The 19349-nt window shown below is 44.3% G+C and overlaps 1 protein-coding gene across 1 annotated transcript; it reads right to left on the bottom strand.

Moving 5' to 3' along the window:
• Positions 1–515: 515 nt before the first annotated feature.
• LOC115530759 (phosphatidylcholine:ceramide cholinephosphotransferase 1) lies at positions 516–18318 on the bottom strand. The gene is made up of 6 exons (XM_030339488.1): positions 18213–18318; positions 10702–11442; positions 9593–9710; positions 5900–6053; positions 4495–4661; positions 516–3982 (listed from the first exon to the last, which is right to left on the bottom strand). The coding sequence occupies exons 2-6, from the start codon at positions 11427–11429 to the stop codon at positions 3800–3802; spliced, it is 1350 nt and encodes a 449-aa protein (XP_030195348.1). The 5' UTR covers positions 11430–11442; positions 18213–18318; the 3' UTR covers positions 516–3799.
• Between the last annotated feature and the right edge of the window lie 1031 nt (positions 18319–19349).

Below are 19349 nucleotides of genomic sequence, written 5' to 3'. Positions count from 1 at the left end.
CAGTCACCATGGGGCGACAGGGAAATGACACATTATTAACCCATTATAGGGTACAACATCATAAGACACAGACAGTTAGACAGAAGGACAGACACAGACATACAGGTAGGCAGGCACAGGCAGGCAGACATACAATAGTCTCTCTGTAAAAATGTGTGGGAAAGAGGGAAGAGAAGCTAGTGAATGTGTGTAAGAGACCCAACATAAACATGTGCAATCTACTCTGTCCATCCGTTTTGGTCCAAAGGACATCTGATTAGAGATAATGCAGATAATGGTTTTATTGTTGGGGAAATGCATTGCATGAAGAAACGATACGGCGATTTATGATTATTACAATTAAGAAAAATTGTAGTTTAGGACTTTAGGACTGTGATGTGGTTAGATGGTTCTACCTACCGATGGACATGTATTTCAGTGCCAACAGATATAATTTAAAACGTACATACAAAACGCACATACAAAAATTAAATCTAACATGACCAAAACAGTTAGAAAATAGATAGAGCCACGAGTACAGTGTATACAGCGGTTTTAAGACCAGGTTTATTCAGTCTTTCACAACTCAAATGCTGAGAAAATCACAGCTATGTCATTGAGAACAAAATACAGTTAAATAAATTGAATTCCAGTACTCGGTTGATTATAGTTTGAAAATAAAATGAAACTGCGTTGATGAAGTGGTTTTGATTGAATGCTGGGCAGTACGAGGTGTACAAATGTATTAGTCTTTGTAGCCAGTTTTGGATTGTGGACATGGTCACACATACACACACAGAAACACGCAAACAAATATACTTCATATTCGTTACATCCTTATCTTTGCCTCTTGAGAACAATTATTTTGTGTATATCATGGTTTGGACAAAGCCTACAACATCCAAAGGCAAGTCAGACCAACGAAACACGTGTTTACTTCAACATAGTTAGGAAGACTGTATTGTTGGATGGCTAATGTCCTTTTACCAATACCGTATTCAACCAGAGAAGAGGCCCACCAAACCTCCACAGATTACATTCAGAACAATAAGGCACTCACATTAAGGGAATGCAATGATGCTTGGAAATGTTTCAGTCTCATTATTAACCATTTGCTACACTGTCATGAAAATTGTAATGAATACAGTGGCTCATCTGGATGATTTAAAACATTGGGTGACAAAGCATATTAAATAAGGTTGATTAGCTGCGAAAGTGAATACCAAAAAAATATTGGTTAGAAATGCTTCAAAAAAAGAACCCAATTAAAAATGTCCAGCTTCACTAAGCAAACATCGGCTGTCCCTTGCGCTTCCAAATGTTCTAATCATATATGCAGGCAATAGGACAGGGTTCAAAATATCCATTGGTCATTTACTCCAGAAAGTTTATTTCTAACGAAACTTGTCATTAGCTTGCTGTGGTTAAATCGTAACACTTCGAGTTCGAATTCTTTTGTAACCATTATTGTTCGCCAAATTGGTACAGTTTTACAGACACTACGTCATTGCTTTCAAGCATCAAGATTTCAATATGAAGAGGACAAATCATAATGGTAATAGCACACATAAAAATCTGCTTTGAAGATTTTGCATCATAACATGTTTCTATGTTTTAATTTGAGTCATGATGGCATAAATATCCAGCCCTCAAAAAGATAATGCCTATGAAGAAAAAATACCTTTCTTCATATCCATTATTGACAGTTATGCCTGTCAATATAATAATGACACTAAATAATGACACTGTCAGTGGAAATTGCTCGGTAGAATTAATAGCCTTTTGCATCTGATGCCAATGGAGATTATACAATTATCAAATATGGATAAGAGAATATGTTGTTTTCACACACACACACACACACACACACACACACACACACACACACACACACACACACACACACACACACACACACACACACACACACACACACACACACACACACACACACTCTTGACTATGAATCATATAAACCATTAACTGAAAAACATTTTTAATAAATTCTGTAACAGATAAACAAAGAAAACCACTCCATAACTTACCATTCATACTCAGTTCTTAAAAAAACAATCAACAAAAAAAAAAAGAGGTTTGACAAAACTAAATTTAAGACATGATGGTGGCACTTACCTGGCCAATGAGATGTCTGCACTCAACTAGACATGAAGGTAGGAGGAGTCAGTGCTTTTACACTTAATAACTTTTGTAATGACTGCAATAGAATTGAAGGCCATTGAAATGCAGTTGGAGAAAGTCAATTCAAATCCAGACAGATTTACAAAATTAAATATACAACTGATTATTTTGCACGGGCCAAAAACAACAACTATGTAGGTTTTGTTGGTTGGTGTAAACAGAAGACACACATATACAATGCTTAACTTTACCGGCCAGGAGTGAAGGCGTTCCTTTGTGGCGCCAGTGTTGTGCTCTCTGATGCTGGGACATTTTTAAAGTGGCGGTTGTGTCTAAACCCAGGGCAGACATTCAATAGACATTTCGATTTTGTCCAATCGTTGGTCTGCAGTATCGCTTAGCTCAACGGTGGGCCTGAGGAATAGCCACATGTTTGTGCATGTAAAGGATTGTTCACGTAGTGGACCTGAAAGGCTTTGAAATGAACAGGTGTGGGCTATACTGTTGACTCACAGCAGCCAATCAGCTCTTTGAATGTAAAGTCCAATCTGAAAACACCCTTCAGTGAGTATTTATTTAGACATCTTGTGAAGGAGATATTTGGTTCAAGACAAAGCTGTTGAACTTGAAGAGTTTTAAATACTTTGATAGCACCACCTGTGAAATGAAACTAACTTTTCCCATGACATAATAATAGCATATTTATGTAAAGTAGAGCTACACCAATAATTTATCAAACATTTTAAATACTTGCATAAAACTTCACCGCTGAACTCTTTCACTGCGGCCATTACTTTAGTTCAAATATAGGTTTTGGATCTAAGGTCGGAATCACACACCTTCTGCTGTTTGAATTATGTTGAGGCCTGAAGCAAAAGGCCACAGTGAAGGGGAGTTTAGAGACACGTGCTTCTTTAACTGGGGGCATACAAAAACGACACACAATTATGGGGGACTTCCACCAACAGACTGCTACAGTAAAAAGATGGCAAACTCGGGCTGAAAATGGCACTTTGTATTGAGTGTTGATTGCCCTTTCTTTCCCGTTTGTCGACTCATTTTAGAAAACATTCTCAGCTCTGTGATTGTAGACGGTGAGGGATACAGTTTGGCTGATGAACTGAACCCTGTGTCCATCTTGGAGGTTAACCTTATTGAAATGTGCTAGTTTGTCTTAAATGATATCCTTCTTCGCCTAGCGCTTCTGCGGGTCAGGTCAGAGGGCCATAGGTTCCAATCCCAGTGAGCAACACATGGCACCCATACTGCCAGAAGCATGTTCTATGGTCCCAACGGGATTTAACAAAAGGGTAGGAAAGACATGGCACCAATTTCTCCGTGGTAAGAGGTTCTAATCCGAGCATGGTGATAAAAGGGCGTGGCACCAGCGCTGTTAAGGTTCAATCCGTCGATCTTCTCTGTGATCCATTCCTCAACCATGGGGAGTTTACGTCCATAATCGTCATGTCTGTCCATTCTATCGTAAGTAGTCAATGTGTCCGGATTCCCTGCTGTCGATTATCAACACCCGTCCGTCTGTCGGCCCGTCGTCAGACTACCCGTCCTTCTTGTCCGCCCGCTTGGTCGACCGGCTGCTAATCTCCCCCGTTAAACGTGTCCTTATAGTCCGCAGCGTCCGCATCGCCCGCCTGGGCCGCCTCCCTCTGGCGCCCCCTGGTGGTCAGGGGCACTCACTGTCCGCCAGCCGGCTGTAGCGGACCTGGCTCCGCAGCAGCCTCTTGAGCAGGGAGGGCAGCTGGTAGTGGCGGGGCACGGTGCTCTGGACGTTGGCCTCCAGGTACAGGAAGATACGGAACCACCAGACCCGCGACACGAAGTTGGTCGGGGAGTGCTCCTTGAGGGCCTGACAGGGGGAACAGCAGTGGCTGGAATGAGGTTATGGTGGCTTCAAGAGAAGACGTTATTCAAACCATGAGAGGTTGAATCTTAGTGACGCCGAGTTGCAGACTGTACATCTAACAGAACAATCTTCTGAGGGTTTTGGAGGCAGAATCCGCCTTTAGGTGTAGTTCACTCGACAGATTTCCTTACCGTCTGTTCGACCCTCTTATCCGTTTCCGCGGTGACCCTACAGTCCCACCAGACCCATTAAATGTCATGTATGAGGTCATATATCTAATCAGAGCTACTTCAAATCCCTGTTCAGTACGTCCTTTGTGTCCTTCTATATCGTGGAATTCCATTGATAAACTTTAATCACAAACGTTGTTTTGTCATGCCCTATGTAGCACCATCATAGTATGATCACACACACACACACACACACACACACACACACACACACACACACACACACACACACACACACACACACACACACACACACACACACACACACACACACACACACACTACCTGCTGGTTGGCCATGGTGTGGTAGAGCCAGAAGAGCTGTGTGGTGACGTAGTAGGCCACCACCACGTCTATGGAGTAGTGGTCGTGGGCCAGCAGGATGCAGAACAGACCCACAGCCCACAGCAGCCAGCACAGCCAGTGGCACCACCAGAAGCGCCTGGGGGAGTCTGCAGCACAGACAACCGATCACAACACAGGGGTTCAAACAGGGTGGGTGCGGGGCCTACCTGGCGATACAGAGGCTGTATCCCCAGGTAGACAGGTGCAGGTAAACAGCGTGTGCTGCACTCTGTCACCACTAGGTGTCTCACACAGACCAATCCAAAGGTGCGCTGTGGGAATAATTCAAATAACCCGCTGTGCTGTGGAGGTTTTTGCACGTAAAACAGAAGTCAACCATTAACTATTTAAGATAATTCATGAGGTTAATCTTTAAAAAAAGATCAGTAACTCTCTAGTAACTCAAGACCCTGTACACGACAATCACAACTCTGGGTGGTAGCAGTCTAAAACTAAAAACTCTCAATCCCTGGTAACGATGAGTTGTGATATGTTTGCTTATCTAACAGGTAGGCAGCAAATACAGGTAAAGTAACTTTATCATGAAGAATGAAGAAAAGAGTAAACATCTAAACTGGTTATGCTAAGTCAAAGAAGATTGTACAGTGCTCTTATGTGTGTGTACATAATGTATATTGACTATGTCCGTGTTTGCTCATGCATGTTTGTGGCAACTCACACCCCTTGACAAGGAAATAGGACTACCTGTGTCTCTCTCTCTGTGTGTGTGTGTGTGTGTGTGTGTGTGTGTGTGTGTGTGTGTGTGTGTGTGTGTGTGTGTGTGTGTGTGTGTGTGTGTGTGTGTGTGTGTGTGTGTGTGTGTGTGTGTGTGTGTGTGTGTACTAGGGCTTTGACTTTTGCCCAAAAATCATATTCGAAGTTAGTTTGTTTATTAATATTCTAATATTTATTAATAATATTTTGACCATTAAATGCCTTCAGTAAGACCTGGATTGGGCTTTGCGAGGTTTGTTTACCGGCGTTGCTATGGTTACCGGTCTTGCGTGTTTCAACGGTTTATAAGGTTTCTAATAAATCGCTGTCTAATCAATACTTTATTCACTGCCTCTTCTGTGGTCATTACAATATTATGAATAGAATGCGTCGGGTTCTCTGACGTCTCTCCCTCTTGGCTTGCCCATAACAGGTTTGAATATTAAGGGCTGCCTAATATTCGTTCGAATTTTGATTTATTTTTTGATATTCGAATTATATTCGAATAACGAAGTTCGGATTCAAAGCCCAAGTGTGAACTCACACTCCTTGACGAATAGATAGGAGTGAACAGTGATTACCAATGTGTGTGGAGGAAATGGGCAAGGTTGAGTTTATAGTGGTGACTCACACTCCTTGATGAAGAGGTAGCAGAGGGTGAGTATGACGGTGTGGCCGCTGTACAGGTAGTCGCCACACATGTGGTGGGAGCCCGTGATGGTGAGACCCCCGCCTGCAATCATCTTGAACACCCGCCCAGCCTGGGACATGTGATCACCCATCACCTGGGGAGGAGAGAGGAGAGGGAGAGACAGAGAGAGGGAAAAGAGAAACAGAAAGATCGATAGATGACGTTGAAAAGGTGGAGAGTGAGACAGAGAGAAATAAAGGCAAAGGGAGGGAGGGGGGGATAGAGAAGGGGGGAGGGAGAGAGGGAGAGAGAGAGGAAGAGGGGCTATGAAATCATTTCCTTCTTTCCGAATCATTTCACATCAGGACTGGAGGGCGTTCACAGCTCTCATGTCAGGGACCATTCCTGAGGCGCCCCCCGGGGTTCATGAGCCCAGGGCCAGACAGGAAGTGAGGGAGAGGCTCAAAGCGGTTCCACTTGTGTTTGGAGAGGAGCCCTCAGGAGGAGGGCTGCGGGGGGGATGTGAAGCCACACTGGGAGTATAACGTCAAACAGACTCCAGGAAGATCTGAGTCATCCATACGAGCGTTTCTCTGAACCGGATGTTATGACTAATGCACCCAGGCTCTGGAACTCCCTCCCCCCACACATAAAACAGTCGGACACCATTTCAACCTTCAAGTCACAACTCAAAACTCACTTGTTCAAACTCGCACACGTCTAACTGATCACTGTTTTGATTGTTTTTTTTTTTTTTTTTTTATTATTGCTTATGTTTATTTATTTATTTATTTATTTTTTCCACAATGTCTTGCTTTTTAAAAAATGTATGATGACTATATGCTCTGTAAGGTGACCTTGGGTGTCTTGAAAGGCGCCTCTAAATTAAATGTATTATTATTATTATTATTAATGCAACGTTACGTTACATACACTTCCTGCACGACACATTTCAAGGACCCACCACGACCACACTGAGGTCATATTCAGATTTAGATTCAGATTCAGATTCGGTTCAGGTGCTGTTTGAACGTGATTGGCATATAGTTCAACATAGGGTTTGGACGATGTCCCGATTTAAATGATTTTGGTACGTCCAGGCAGAGGGTGTGGGATATTACAGAACTGAAAGGTGGTGTTACAGAGACGGAAAGAGACTGTCCAGTTGTTTTTTTAAATGACATCATGCAAGCAGGAGGCAGGGCAAGAGACAAAACATTTGGTCATGGATTTGAGGTCAGCTGTGCCATGGAGGAAGCCTGTAGCTGTCTGCCACATGCACATAAGGGGCCTTTTAGAGATAACTGCTGGCTTCCTGAGCTATGAAACAGAAAACACACACACGAGCACAGCCAGACCCAATCACACACACTCTCTCTCATACAAACACTCAATTGATAGTCTCTAATAAATGTAAATTAGCTAAAGATGTAAAGTTCTAGATATTTGTTTATATGTAAAAAAAAGTTTTTTGCAAATGGTAGTTTTAGCCATAATGTTGGAGATGCTGAGCACATCTCAGTCCTTTCAGATGACCCATCCAAGGTTTTTATCGGCCTCCTATCATACAAAGAGCAATATTGTCTGAGTACTATGCTGAGAGCGGCTTACAACATAAAGTATAAAATAGTCCTAACGGACTTACATCCACTGGAGAGTGTTCGATCGTAGCCGGCGGCTTCATTACAAGCACTAATCCATTTTGATCTGTGAAGTTGATGAATTGTCACTTTTAGGTTTTCTACCCAGTTACCAAAAAAAGAAACATTTGGAACATATGCGCTGTGGCACGCACACGGTTTGCATGTGTTACTTCGAAGGCAAACAAAATCTAAAATACAAGAAAACACAAAAACCTACATTCAACCAGTGGGGTACCCTCACATGGCCCCTGACTCTCTGAGGAGGTACCTCCAGGTACCCCCTCCATGCCAGGGCACCCTGAATTTATGTTAATTAACAGCTCCTCCACCGGGGTCAAGACAATTTGAGGGCCAGATAGAGTCTGCCGACTGTCGGCCTTTTCACGAATGGCTTAAAAAAAATGGCTTATTTCAAGTTCGACCAATACGATGGTGGGAAAAGCTTACCAGTTTGTATGTTTTTATACTTCATTTTTACTTGAACCGCTGACCGTTTGAGAGCCATCGGAGTACATATTTTTTTAGAAGAAAAGGGTTATGTGGTAGGAACGTTAAGAATCCTTAACTGAGATATTTATAGATTCATGGCTCAAATATTAAGGATCATGCTTTTGACGTATAACTAACGCATTTACGCAGTCAGCGATCCGCTGCCAGGCTTTGGTTCTCCGGGTTGTAGAGGCTTTAGCCTTCCCTTTTCTTGTGATAATGTCCTGCTCCTCGTCATAGCTCTCCAGGAGAACCTTGAGTTCCATTTCATTAAAATAAGCGGCCCGTTTTGCCATTTCGATCAGGGTTTCCATGATCCATACATCACGTCTTTTTAGGTTTGGCGTGGACGCGCATAACCCTGTGTTAACCAACCCCGAGTTGATTGAACTAATGCATAACCGCTGCTGTGGAACCCAAAACTCTGGGTTAGTCGGCACAGGGTCAATCAACCTAGAGTTCAGCGTTAACTCAGTGTTTGTTAAACCTCCGTTCGTGGAATACCCCACAGATAGCCCACAATACCCATGACAACTTCTTTCCACTTCCCTCCTCACACAGTTTCATGTTTAACATTTAACTGGGAAATGCTAGATGGAAAACTAGGACCCTGTTGGGGTCAAGGTCCCTGGAGAGATCCAGACCTGGGAGAAGGTCCATTCACTAGGGCCCTATGATTTCCACGATAACGAAAACGGACGGAATCAGACAATAAAAACGGAATCTACCGATATTTTATTTTTTTTAAATTATACAGGAATGTATTAAAAGTAACAAAGTTACAATTTAAGACGGTCCTGTCTCAGTAAAATAACTGATTTCCAGCAGGTTCCTGTTCTGCAGCACATATAACATCTAACAGCGACAAGGCACATCACGCGTCACATTTACAATATGCAGCGGAATGCAGCGGAATTCGCCATTATTTTGGTGAAATTCAGTTTCGAGGGAAAAGGGAAACAACACAGGTGACATTAACGCCACTGAATGTTTAGCAGTCACTCCCACAAAAATAAAAATAAAAAATCCCCGGTCCACCACTCCAGCCTAGGTAGAGGTGTAAAACGGAATTCATGAAAACTAAAACGGAAAAAACGGAATTTGGAAAAAAATAAAACGGATTTCTTAGGGCCCTAATTCACCCTCTCATTTCACCCCCTCAGCAGATCATTTCATCCTTTCACCACACCCCCTCGTCATCCCTTCATTTACCCCTTTTCACCAGTTCATTTCACTCTGTCACCAGCTGAATCATGTGTATTGTCAGCTGAATACTATGAGCTTTCCGTTTAGTCTCGCAACACAAACCGATCAGGTTATATGAATGAATAGTGCACAAAAACAGTGTTTTTTTCGTGATTGTAATTGTTATTATTAAACTCAACCTCAACAACAACAACAACAACAACAACATCAAACTCACTATCCAATATCAACACTTTACAAACCACATTTTTCATTAGCTTGGTGTGACAGTGCACACATAGGAGAAATAACAAGAATAGCACAACAGCGACAACACAGGGGCCCTGCAGGGCACTATCGAGAGGTGTCCATTTACCTTGGGGGCGCACCTGAAGTGCATGCCAGGCACGGGCAGCGTGGTGATGTACATGGTGACACACCTGTACAGGTAAAGTGTCCCGATGATGAAGAAGAACCGACGGCCCACGATAGACCTGGGGGTGGAGAGAGAGACAGAGATAGAGGACTTACATTTTTTTACACTTTTCTGCTTAAATGCAAGTATTTTAAAATGCAAGTCAGAGGAAAGAAGGAAGAGAAGGAAGAGGTAAAGTTCAGAGAAAGAGCGTACGGAAGAGATAACATGGCTATAGAGAGAGAGAGGAAGGGAGATAGAAAAAGGAAGAAGGGGGCATGGAGATAGATGCAGAGAGAGAGAGAGAGATAGATGCAGAGAGAGAGAGAGAGATAGATGCAGAGAGAGAGAGAGAGAGAGAGAGAGAGAGAGAGAGAGAGAGAGAGAGAGAGAGAGAGAGAGAGAGAGAGAGAGAGAGAGAGAGAGAGAGAGAGAGAGAGAGAGAGAGAGAGAGAGAGAGAGAGAGAGAGAGAGAGAGAGAGAGAGAGAGAGAGAGGCGATAGATGCAGAAAGAAGAAATAGATGTAGAGCTAGATAGAGATGTGGAACTAGGTTGAGAGATAGAGATATATAGGATAGATGGATGTAAATATGTCTGTAGAGACATAGAAAGGGGGAGGAATGCAGGGGTCAAAAGTCACATCTGGCCTAATCCAAAGGTAAATAAATAAGGCCTTTGATGCGTCACTGTGTGTGTCCTCGAACCGAGGGCTCCGAGCAGATGCCATATGTTTATTGTTTATTAAAGCAGGATGGCTTTCTGAGACGCTACCTTCTATGTTCAGTAGGGCGGACGTGGGGGGGGGGGGGGGGTGGACATTTTTCTAAAGGAGTGACTTAATGACGCACTAAAGTGTGACGTCACAGTTAGTAGTTATTTTCTTATCCCAACCTTCCAATCCCACGAGAAGGATTTTATCCGAACTAACGAGATAAAGTCGTTGGATGGATCTCAAGGCGGTAATTATGAAGACGTTTGACAGAACTACGAACTGACAAATGTTTCAGACAATATCTTAGAACAACGAAGAAATAAACACACACACACACACCCAAACACACATCCCTACCTGTGCTTGTGGAGGGCCCAGTTGACGAGCCAAAGCGCCAGCAGAAGCAATCCGATGACCTCGCAGACCATAAACGCCCACTCCTTCCTGTCGAACCAATCGAAGAACTTGTCGGGCAGCGGGGGCGTGTCCTCCTTGGGCGGCACGCGCTCGTGCACCACCGAGATCATCACCGTGGTCAGCACGAAGCAGGTCACGGCGTACAGGACCGCCACGCCCGTCCGCCCCCACTCCTCGGGGAGCGGCGAGCGAGAGGAGGAGTCCGTGGCGCCTGCGGCGGGGAGCGGGATCTGGATCCAGGCGTTGCCTCCGTGGTGGCGGTCGTCCGCGAAGCCGTTGCCGACGAGCGCCCCGTTGCGGACGCCATTCCTCTGGGCCGGCTGGGTCTTGTGCTTCGGGGGGCCGTTGCCGTTGGTGACCCCCGTGTCCCCCTTGACGGAGAGGCCGGGCGTCCCGTTGGCCTTCACGCCGTTGGAGGTGGCGTGTCCGTTGTGCACGTTTTTGTGCACCCGGATGTGGTGCTCCAGCCGCAGGGTCTGCACACGCTCGAGGAGCTGCTGGCCGCCATCCGACGTCACCCGGGAGAGAGGCGGCGACGCGAAGTCCGACGGGCCGAGTTCCAGCAGGGCCCGTCCGTTGAGGCTCCGCAGGGCGTCGCAGTACTCCTGCAGGCCCTGGTCGCCCAGCCAACGGACCACATCCTCTCCCGTCCAATCAGACACCTTCATTATGATGACTCACCTGGCAAGAGGAGAGGGGGAGGGACACATTAAGGGAACGAACGTAAACCAAAAAAAAAACAATAAATAAAGTATTAACATAACCAAGATATGACTTTTATTATCAACAATATATTTTAAACCAATCCCCCGTGGTCATTCACGCCTATTTAAATATATTGCAGAGCTCAAATAGTTTAGAATTATATCTAAAAGTTTTGTAATATCCCTTGTTAACCAATTCTAAATACACCAATGTGTATTTAGAAAACACTGACACAATGGCTTAGGGAAGGCTACTGTAGTATCAAGACACAGATACCAGTATTTACTCCCTACACCACATCATTGTTCAGAACTAATCTGACAGTAACAAAGCTTATAAATAACAGAACGAAAATGGATACTAGGCCCATTACTAAAGACTTCTATGAAACTCGTTAATAGTAATGACAATGGTGTAACAGATAAGGTCAGAACAATCGGCCTTCCTAATAATATCAAACGGCCAAATCGAACTGAAAACATTTGAAATCATATAACAAACACCTGACCCTTTACAACAGAGAACCATCCAAGTTGCAACACATTATAATATACTTTTCATAATGTTGTTGTGGTTTACTGTGAAGGCCAAAATACAAGGTCATAAATCGGAAGACCCATATGGTTAAAATACATTTTTCGTGTCTGTATAAACAAAGTGTGGAGTCCACTCAAGGATTGACCGTAAACAGTGCTAATGTCTTGAGGAGGGAGGGAGGGAGACAATCGGACCCTCTCTAGCAGCATAACTAGTAGCATCACGTTACGCAAATTCCGAGACGAGGCTGCATTCCGAGGACCGCTATGCATCAGGAGGGCAACAAGCCGTGTGTTTAGAAACATAACCCCTGTGCATGTCGCTGTCAGACAGAACATGCCGTTTAATGCGGATACGAACCTAGCCTTTAATATTTTTTCAACAATCGATAAACACGAAACCATCCGAATACTAGAAACAGACTAAATGTTCTTTCAATAACGTAAGTCACCAGTCTGAGTCGACTCCCGTTTAAGTAGCACACCGTTATCAAGGAACACTTTGAAAAAGTAGTTTTTTTCAAATCCAAATATCCCAATATTTACCAAACAGAAATCACAAGGTCACTTACTTGCTCCAGCTGTTCAGTAAAGGGTGTGTGCCATAAGCATATAATACAGCCCTTTACTTTAGTGAACACAGCCCTGTCCGACTGTCCTATCTTCTCTGCTCGTTTGCTCGTCGATGGCTCTATCGGACTGCTACAATTCCACCGTAACAAGAAAACAACACGTGGAAGTGGAAATGTCTATATCCTTATCCCTTGGTCGAGTTTCCTTTAGCGAGTCAACGACAAATCACCGTGTTAAATCGCTGCCATTCGCTGTCCGCTCGTATATCGCTCGGTGCCGCGCTTTCAATGCGTCCCTCTCGCTGGAGCCAGGGGGGGATTTAGCCAGAGTGAAGAGAGAAGGGCGGGACGACTTCCTTTATTTACTTACAGATCGGAGGGTTGAGGAAACTTAACAAGAGTTAAGAGAGATGGGTGGACCGAGTCGCTTTATTTACTCACAGGTCGGAGGCTGTGGGGAACTATTAACCAGACTGAAGAGAAAGGGGCGGGACGACTCCCTTTATTTACTCACAAGTCGGAGCCTGGAGGTGAACGTTTCGTCTTACCATGTGTCTTTCTGTTTTCCCATCATCATACAGAATTCAGGCCAGGAGAGAATACTGGGTTTCTCTTTGAACAATACACAAGAAATACAATACACAATACACAAGAAATACCATCCTTTTTGCTGTGTAGCAAAAAGGATGGATTTGTTCTCCAGACAATAATCTAAAAAAAGAAAGAAGAGGAGGGTAGCAGAATAAAGGGCAAGTGAATGGAAAGTTTGTCGAGGCGAGGGTGGGTAAGAATTTGATATATTTGCTTTGTGATTCTGAACAGTATTTGGCTGGCATGTAGGCTATTTAGGCCAACGTTGATGTGTATGCGAGTTATCTTTTTCTACGAGGCTGTTATTGTTTACAGAACAAAGAGTAGGCCTATTGCTGCATTCCTAATCAGAATAAAGACAGAACGTGGAGATTAAGAGACACTGAGATCTTGTTAATTTGTGTTCTGATATGCAAAGAATAACATCAACCATATCTTTGCTTTCTTGTAGAATTACAATCTTTTGACGTCAAGATTCTAAATTTAATTTCAACATCTACACTTCAAAGAAGTTAAAGTTGAACAGTCCCATACTGGTAGTTTAGTATTTGCAAAAGAGCCTTCCAAAAGCCTATATTAAATTCAGCCATATAAAAACACATGGGACCGCTTAAAGAGCAAAGGTTTGAGTTAATGGGATTAACTGGGTTATTCGCCCAGCACCCTTAATCTGTCCATTACTAAAGACTTTTACCTGATCTGAGCCATTAGATAAAATGATCCGTTGACACGGTAGCGGATTTGACCCGATCAGCCCTTCCATTCAACCTCAGTAGGACTAAAGAGAGAGACACAACTCCCAAAGCGAGGCCAAGGAGATACTAAATAGTGATACAAAAATAACGTCAGATTAACCAATATCAATATTTTCTCACACAACTTTTTCTGCAATGCCTATTTATGATGTATGTGATATACACAAAGTTAATAAAAACGTAGAATTCTGCATGTGAATTAAGAAAGGGCCCCGCCATCCACTGTCTCTCTCCAGTAATATTCACGGGTGCTCATGATGTCAGTATTTACCCAGATACAGCCCTCTGTCCTCTTGTCTACTTGTTTGTCACGGTGTTGCATGAGGTTCCTATTTATCTGAATGGAGGATCTACATTTAGAGAACGTGGGACTGGAGGGTGTCAACAATGCTATTTTTAGTGCCATGGAGAATATTTCTTACTCCCTTCCCTACAAACCAATACAATGGTCACTGTAGTATAACAAAACAGAATTATTATTATTAGTTATTGTAATGGGCACACAAGAGCTTCAAACATTAGAGTTAAAGTACAAACGGCAGCAGCGTATTTTTGATATCTTTGGTAGTTCCTTCGTACTATGATGGAAAATCTCTTATTTGGCTTTACTCCGTCTATCCTTTTCAGCTTTTCCCAGCTGGTCACAGCTGGTCTTACGACCACAAGGACACCTTTGTTCAATGTCTCCTTGCTACCTTTCCCATCTCACAAACTAGCAAATCTGCTGTCCTTGAAAAATCAAGTAGTGTTCCTGCAATGGCGTGAGACCCGTGAAAAACTCTTATACTCAACAACTATTGTGAGCTACTTAGCCTACAGAAGGGTCATCGGTCCTAGACACAATACCTCATAAAGAGATGGCCATGACGGTATGGGTTCATATGGTCACAGAATGACAGGCTGCCCGAGAGAAGGTTCTTACCTTGAACTCTGGCTGCAGCAATAAACTTTCTGATCTATGATCCCATAAAGTTTTAGTAGGAGGACAGACCTTAGATTCAATAATTGTGTGTGTGTGTGTGTGTGTGTGTGTGTGTGTGTGTGTGTGTGTGTGTGTGTGTGTGTGTGTGTGTGTGTGTGTGTGTGTGTGTGTGTGTGTGTGTGTGTGTGTGTGTGTGTCTCTCTCTCTCAAGAGTGTTTGTTGCACGAATGTTTTGAACAACTCACTTCCCTAACCTAACCCTAGGTTTTTATTGTCTTTCCTGTCTTGTGACACAAGCACACCCTTACCCCCCCCCCCCCCCCTACCTCCACCCCAGCTTCTCAAATAACCATGTCATATTCAACTGTTACAGAGAAAATATCTCCACACGCACACGCAAACACACACCAGTGGTGGCTGGTGGTTTTTAAAGTGAGGGAGGAAGGACTGTGGCCTGGTTGCCATTGGCCTGTTTGCACTGTTGGTGTATGGTGGTTTAAGAATGACAGCAATACAGTCGATTGCTAGTAATGATACCAGTAAGCCATGATAGGCCTACCTAGCAAACCATGTAGCACTCACAACACTGACGTTGCCATTACTTTTGGTGATCTCGATTTTGGGAAGTGGTCTACCTTTTTCTTTGGTCGCTTACTTTATTTACTTTATTTGCAAATGTTACAATCTCGCTATCGTTCAGATGATTTCACTTGCTTTGCGTCTCTTCGACTGAGCGGCAATGCAGAGCGGGTTTGTTATCGACAGCGTTGCCAGATTGGGCACATTTCCCACCCAATGATAATTTTTCCTAGCCTGGTTCTACCAGACTCTCGTACTTCACTCTCGTACTTCACTTCACTTCTGTTGAAGTTTAAAATGATTGGATCTGCCCAGTGCCACTCTGGATCTGCCATAACCAATCGCTAACGTTTGGTTGTGACGTATATCATGCGCCGGGAATCACGCGCAGGTTGTACACAAACCAAACACCTTGCGCGTCTGCACGAAAATGTCCGTCAACGACAGCTGCAGGTTTTGTTCGTCGAATTTAATTTATCAGGGAAAAATTGCACATTGTAAATCAATATTTTATACTAGCAAGGCAAACTCAAACTGGCGCACGACTTTATCGTCATTGTTCTCAGACACGCCCTCCGTTTGCTGATTGGGCGCACGCTGTGGTAGCGTAGAAAACCAAATTACTTACAGCAGGTCCAGACCTAGTACTGAAGGGAAATTCAAATTGAGCGGAAGTACTTAGGCGGGCGGAGCCAGGCTAAATTTTTCCAGCCTAACGAGATAAAAAGTAGCCCAATTGGGTGGTAAATCTGCCCAATCTGGCAACACCAGCGACGGATCCTTCTTATTACATTTTTTGAACGTATATTACGGACATACCGGACTGAAATTTTACGGAGGGGAGGAGTCTCGGAGGAAAAACGGACATTACGGAGAATCACATAGGAATGAATGGACTTTCGGTCGGAGACGGTTGGATCGCATACGAGAATGTACGTATGTGGAAACGAGGCATAATTGCGCAGCGCGAATAGATTTTTGCGCGAATCATTAAGGTCACACCCTCTCCCATTGAAACCCATGTTATTCACCGGCCGCCAGTACTTTCAGGGAAATGAATGGGAGTCAATGGAAGCTGAGGGAGGAACGTCCTCCCTGAAGTAATTGTCAATAGGCGATAGGGAGTGCTAATGTCCCTTTACCCAGGGAAACGAACATTATATATTCAAAGGCATTAAAGTCATATTTAAGGGCATTAATTCATTACAGTAGTCTGGGCAATCTAAAAAATGTTATTCTCAACAATGTTAAGGAGGATCTTCCTCCCTCTCCTCAATGGAGAAGCCTCCACTGACACGCATACACACACACACACACACACACACACACACACACACACTCGTAAATGTAAAATAGAAAAGGGGCTAGCTGGCTAGAGACTGTGAAGCTCTTCTTCACTGTCAGCTCAACGACTCCAGAGATTGTGTCAGAAAACCGGAATGACAGGGGAATCCCCACAATCACTCCCAAGCGCACTAATGGCGCGTTTCCACTGCAGGGTGCGGTACGGTGCGGTGCGGTTCGCAAAGGTGCGGTACGGATTGCGTTTCCACCGCCAAAAGTGGGCGTGACCCGGACTGAGCCGTACTCGTTTTGCCCTCGTCTTCAGTACTCCTCCGTTGGGGTACTGAGACACCTGAAAGGGTGTCGGATAATTCGAGCTACACACCCCCTCCGTTGATTGGTAGACAGAACCGTCACTTCCGGGCGACGTGGGGATAAAAACAAACAAACAGTAGCCTCGAGGTATTATTCCTTACAATGAAAATGTCACGTGAAACGCTTGCTAGGGCGAACAAGGAGGTGGAGACGTTCCTCTGCATTCTTGGGGAGGAAGACGTTGTTTACGTAGCTGCCACGGCGATCGACATCCGGCCTACCATAAAGGGTACTGTCGGCGATGGAAACGCGACCTCGGAATTGAGCTGGGCTATACCGCCCCCTCTCAACCGGACTGAGGCGAACCGAACTGTACCGCACCCTGCAGTGGAAACGCGGCATTACAAACCCTATCTCTCTCCCCCCCCCCCCCCCCCCCCCCCCCCCCCCCCCCCCCACCTCTCTCTTTCTGTTTCAGCTTCTAAGAAGTTGCATCAGAGGACTCAACACGTGAATCGTTGAACAGAGAGGAACAAAACAGAGAGCTTTTCTACCATTTAGCCATTCAGCAGAGGAATTACCCCAAAGCCACATACAGTAATTCAGATGCTGGTCATTACCGTCACAAATGGGGGCTGATGATGTCAACAATGACCTGGGCATCAAAACCATACCTTAGCCACTAAACTATCCAAATAAAAACTCTCTATCTCATATGCAAGTACTGTGCGCAGCCGTCTTTAAACTTTTTACATTTCTTTCAGTCCCTATCCCCTTCCCTAAAGCTGTGCCCTTTGCCAAGCTGCCGTTGTTATAATAATTTGATCCAAATAACTTACCAATGTTAAATAAAATAAAAGAATAATGATCCACCCCTTGGTTATGACTACGACTGAATCTACTAGTACTACTATAACTGCTACCACTGCTGCTACTTCCTAATACTACTACTACTACTACTACGCCTGATTTACAGAGCTATATTCACAGTCGCCTTTTGTCAAAATCGACAGGGTTTATAAACGGTCTAGTTCTATCCTGATAATGTCTGCACTTGAAATCCCCTACAGAGTACCTTCAGAGTTGCCAAACCAGGTCTCCCTGTGTGCTCCTAATCCCATAAGGCAGTTGTTTTCGTTCTCCCCTAGCTACAATTTGTGTAAAGCAACAGGGAGAAAAACATGGGGCTTACCCTCCTGCGTTGCCTGGGACCGTTGAGTTATGTTGTTATGGTGTTCCCTGATGGGCTAGTGGGAGATCTGAGTAACTGTCTGACTCAACACGAGCCCTGAGCCATACTCGGCCCCGCCCTTCCTCTGACTAACACGGCCACCCCCACCTCCAACCCCCCCCGGCCCCCACCCCCCAAACCTGGCCAACCAACCACGAGCGTGGTCATCGGGGTACCATGGCTCCAGGCTCAGTTTCTCTGCGGGATAAACAATACCATGTGCTATTTTTAGTGGGTCAGTGCCAGAATAACTTTGGCTTCCGGGTTACGTAAACTCATTTGGGTCACCAGGTCAGACACACATGCAGCACTCTCTATCAAAACAACACACACTCACAGATGTGCCATCTTGTCCTCTTGAAGAACCTCTCAAACAGACCCAAGTGATATGCTGCAAAATGTCACTCAAACCTCAATAAAGGCCGGCTAAGCTGTATTGAATGACAAGCACACACATACACCTTTATTCGGAAGTTAGGTTAGGGGGCTGTTTCAGCATTACTTGATAGCTAACCACACACCACACACCACACACACACACACACACACACACACACACACACACACACACACACACACACACACACACACACACAGTGAGCCAACCAACCAGAGATCAGAGTCATGTGGTTGCTAGTTAGCAACCTTTTGTGCTGGGGCGTCGAAATAGAAACACATCGCAAACACAAAGAATGAGAAACGGACTGGCTGCAGACAGAAAGCGAGGGCAAGACCAGAGGTAAAGGGACAGACAGAGAGAGCAAGACAACAGATGTAAAGAGACAGACAGGGAGAGCAAGAAAACAGAGGTAAAGAGACAGGGAGAGAGAGCAAGACAACAGCGGTAAAGGAGCAGACAGTACAGTTCACAAAGTACAAACAGTTATAAATCAAATGTATTATTGCTCTCTCTTCATGGTACAGTCACCTGATTGATGAAACTACTTAGGAAGATAGATAGATAACCAATATGCTATTGGTATGTCAAGAAGTACACAAACAAACCATAGTTTCAAGGTGTTTAGTATCACAATGTTTGGAACATTCTTTCTCTAATGTGACAGATGGCAGAATAAAATCCTGAATGAATATCCCTCG

This window comes from Gadus morhua, chromosome 18, assembly GCF_902167405.1.
Source record: "Gadus morhua chromosome 18, gadMor3.0, whole genome shotgun sequence".
Taxonomy (NCBI): Eukaryota; Metazoa; Chordata; class Actinopteri; order Gadiformes; family Gadidae; genus Gadus; species Gadus morhua.
This window is presented reverse-complemented; position numbering and strand designations above follow the sequence as displayed.

What these genes read in the sequence shown, in the direction of transcription:
- LOC115530759 (XM_030339488.1), bottom strand. Translation starts at nt 11,429, where the DNA reads ATGAAGGTGTCTGATTGGACGGGAGAGGATGTGGTCCGTTGGCTGGGC. An exon ending in TGGGCCCTCCACAAGCACAG is followed by an intron (nt 9,711 to 10,701) that starts GTAGGGATGTGT and finishes CTCCACCCCCAG; the next exon opens with GTCTATCGTGGGCCGTCGGT. An exon ending in ACTTCAGGTGCGCCCCCAAG is followed by an intron (nt 6,054 to 9,592) that starts GTAAATGGACAC and finishes TCTCCTCCCCAG; the next exon opens with GTGATGGGTGATCACATGTC.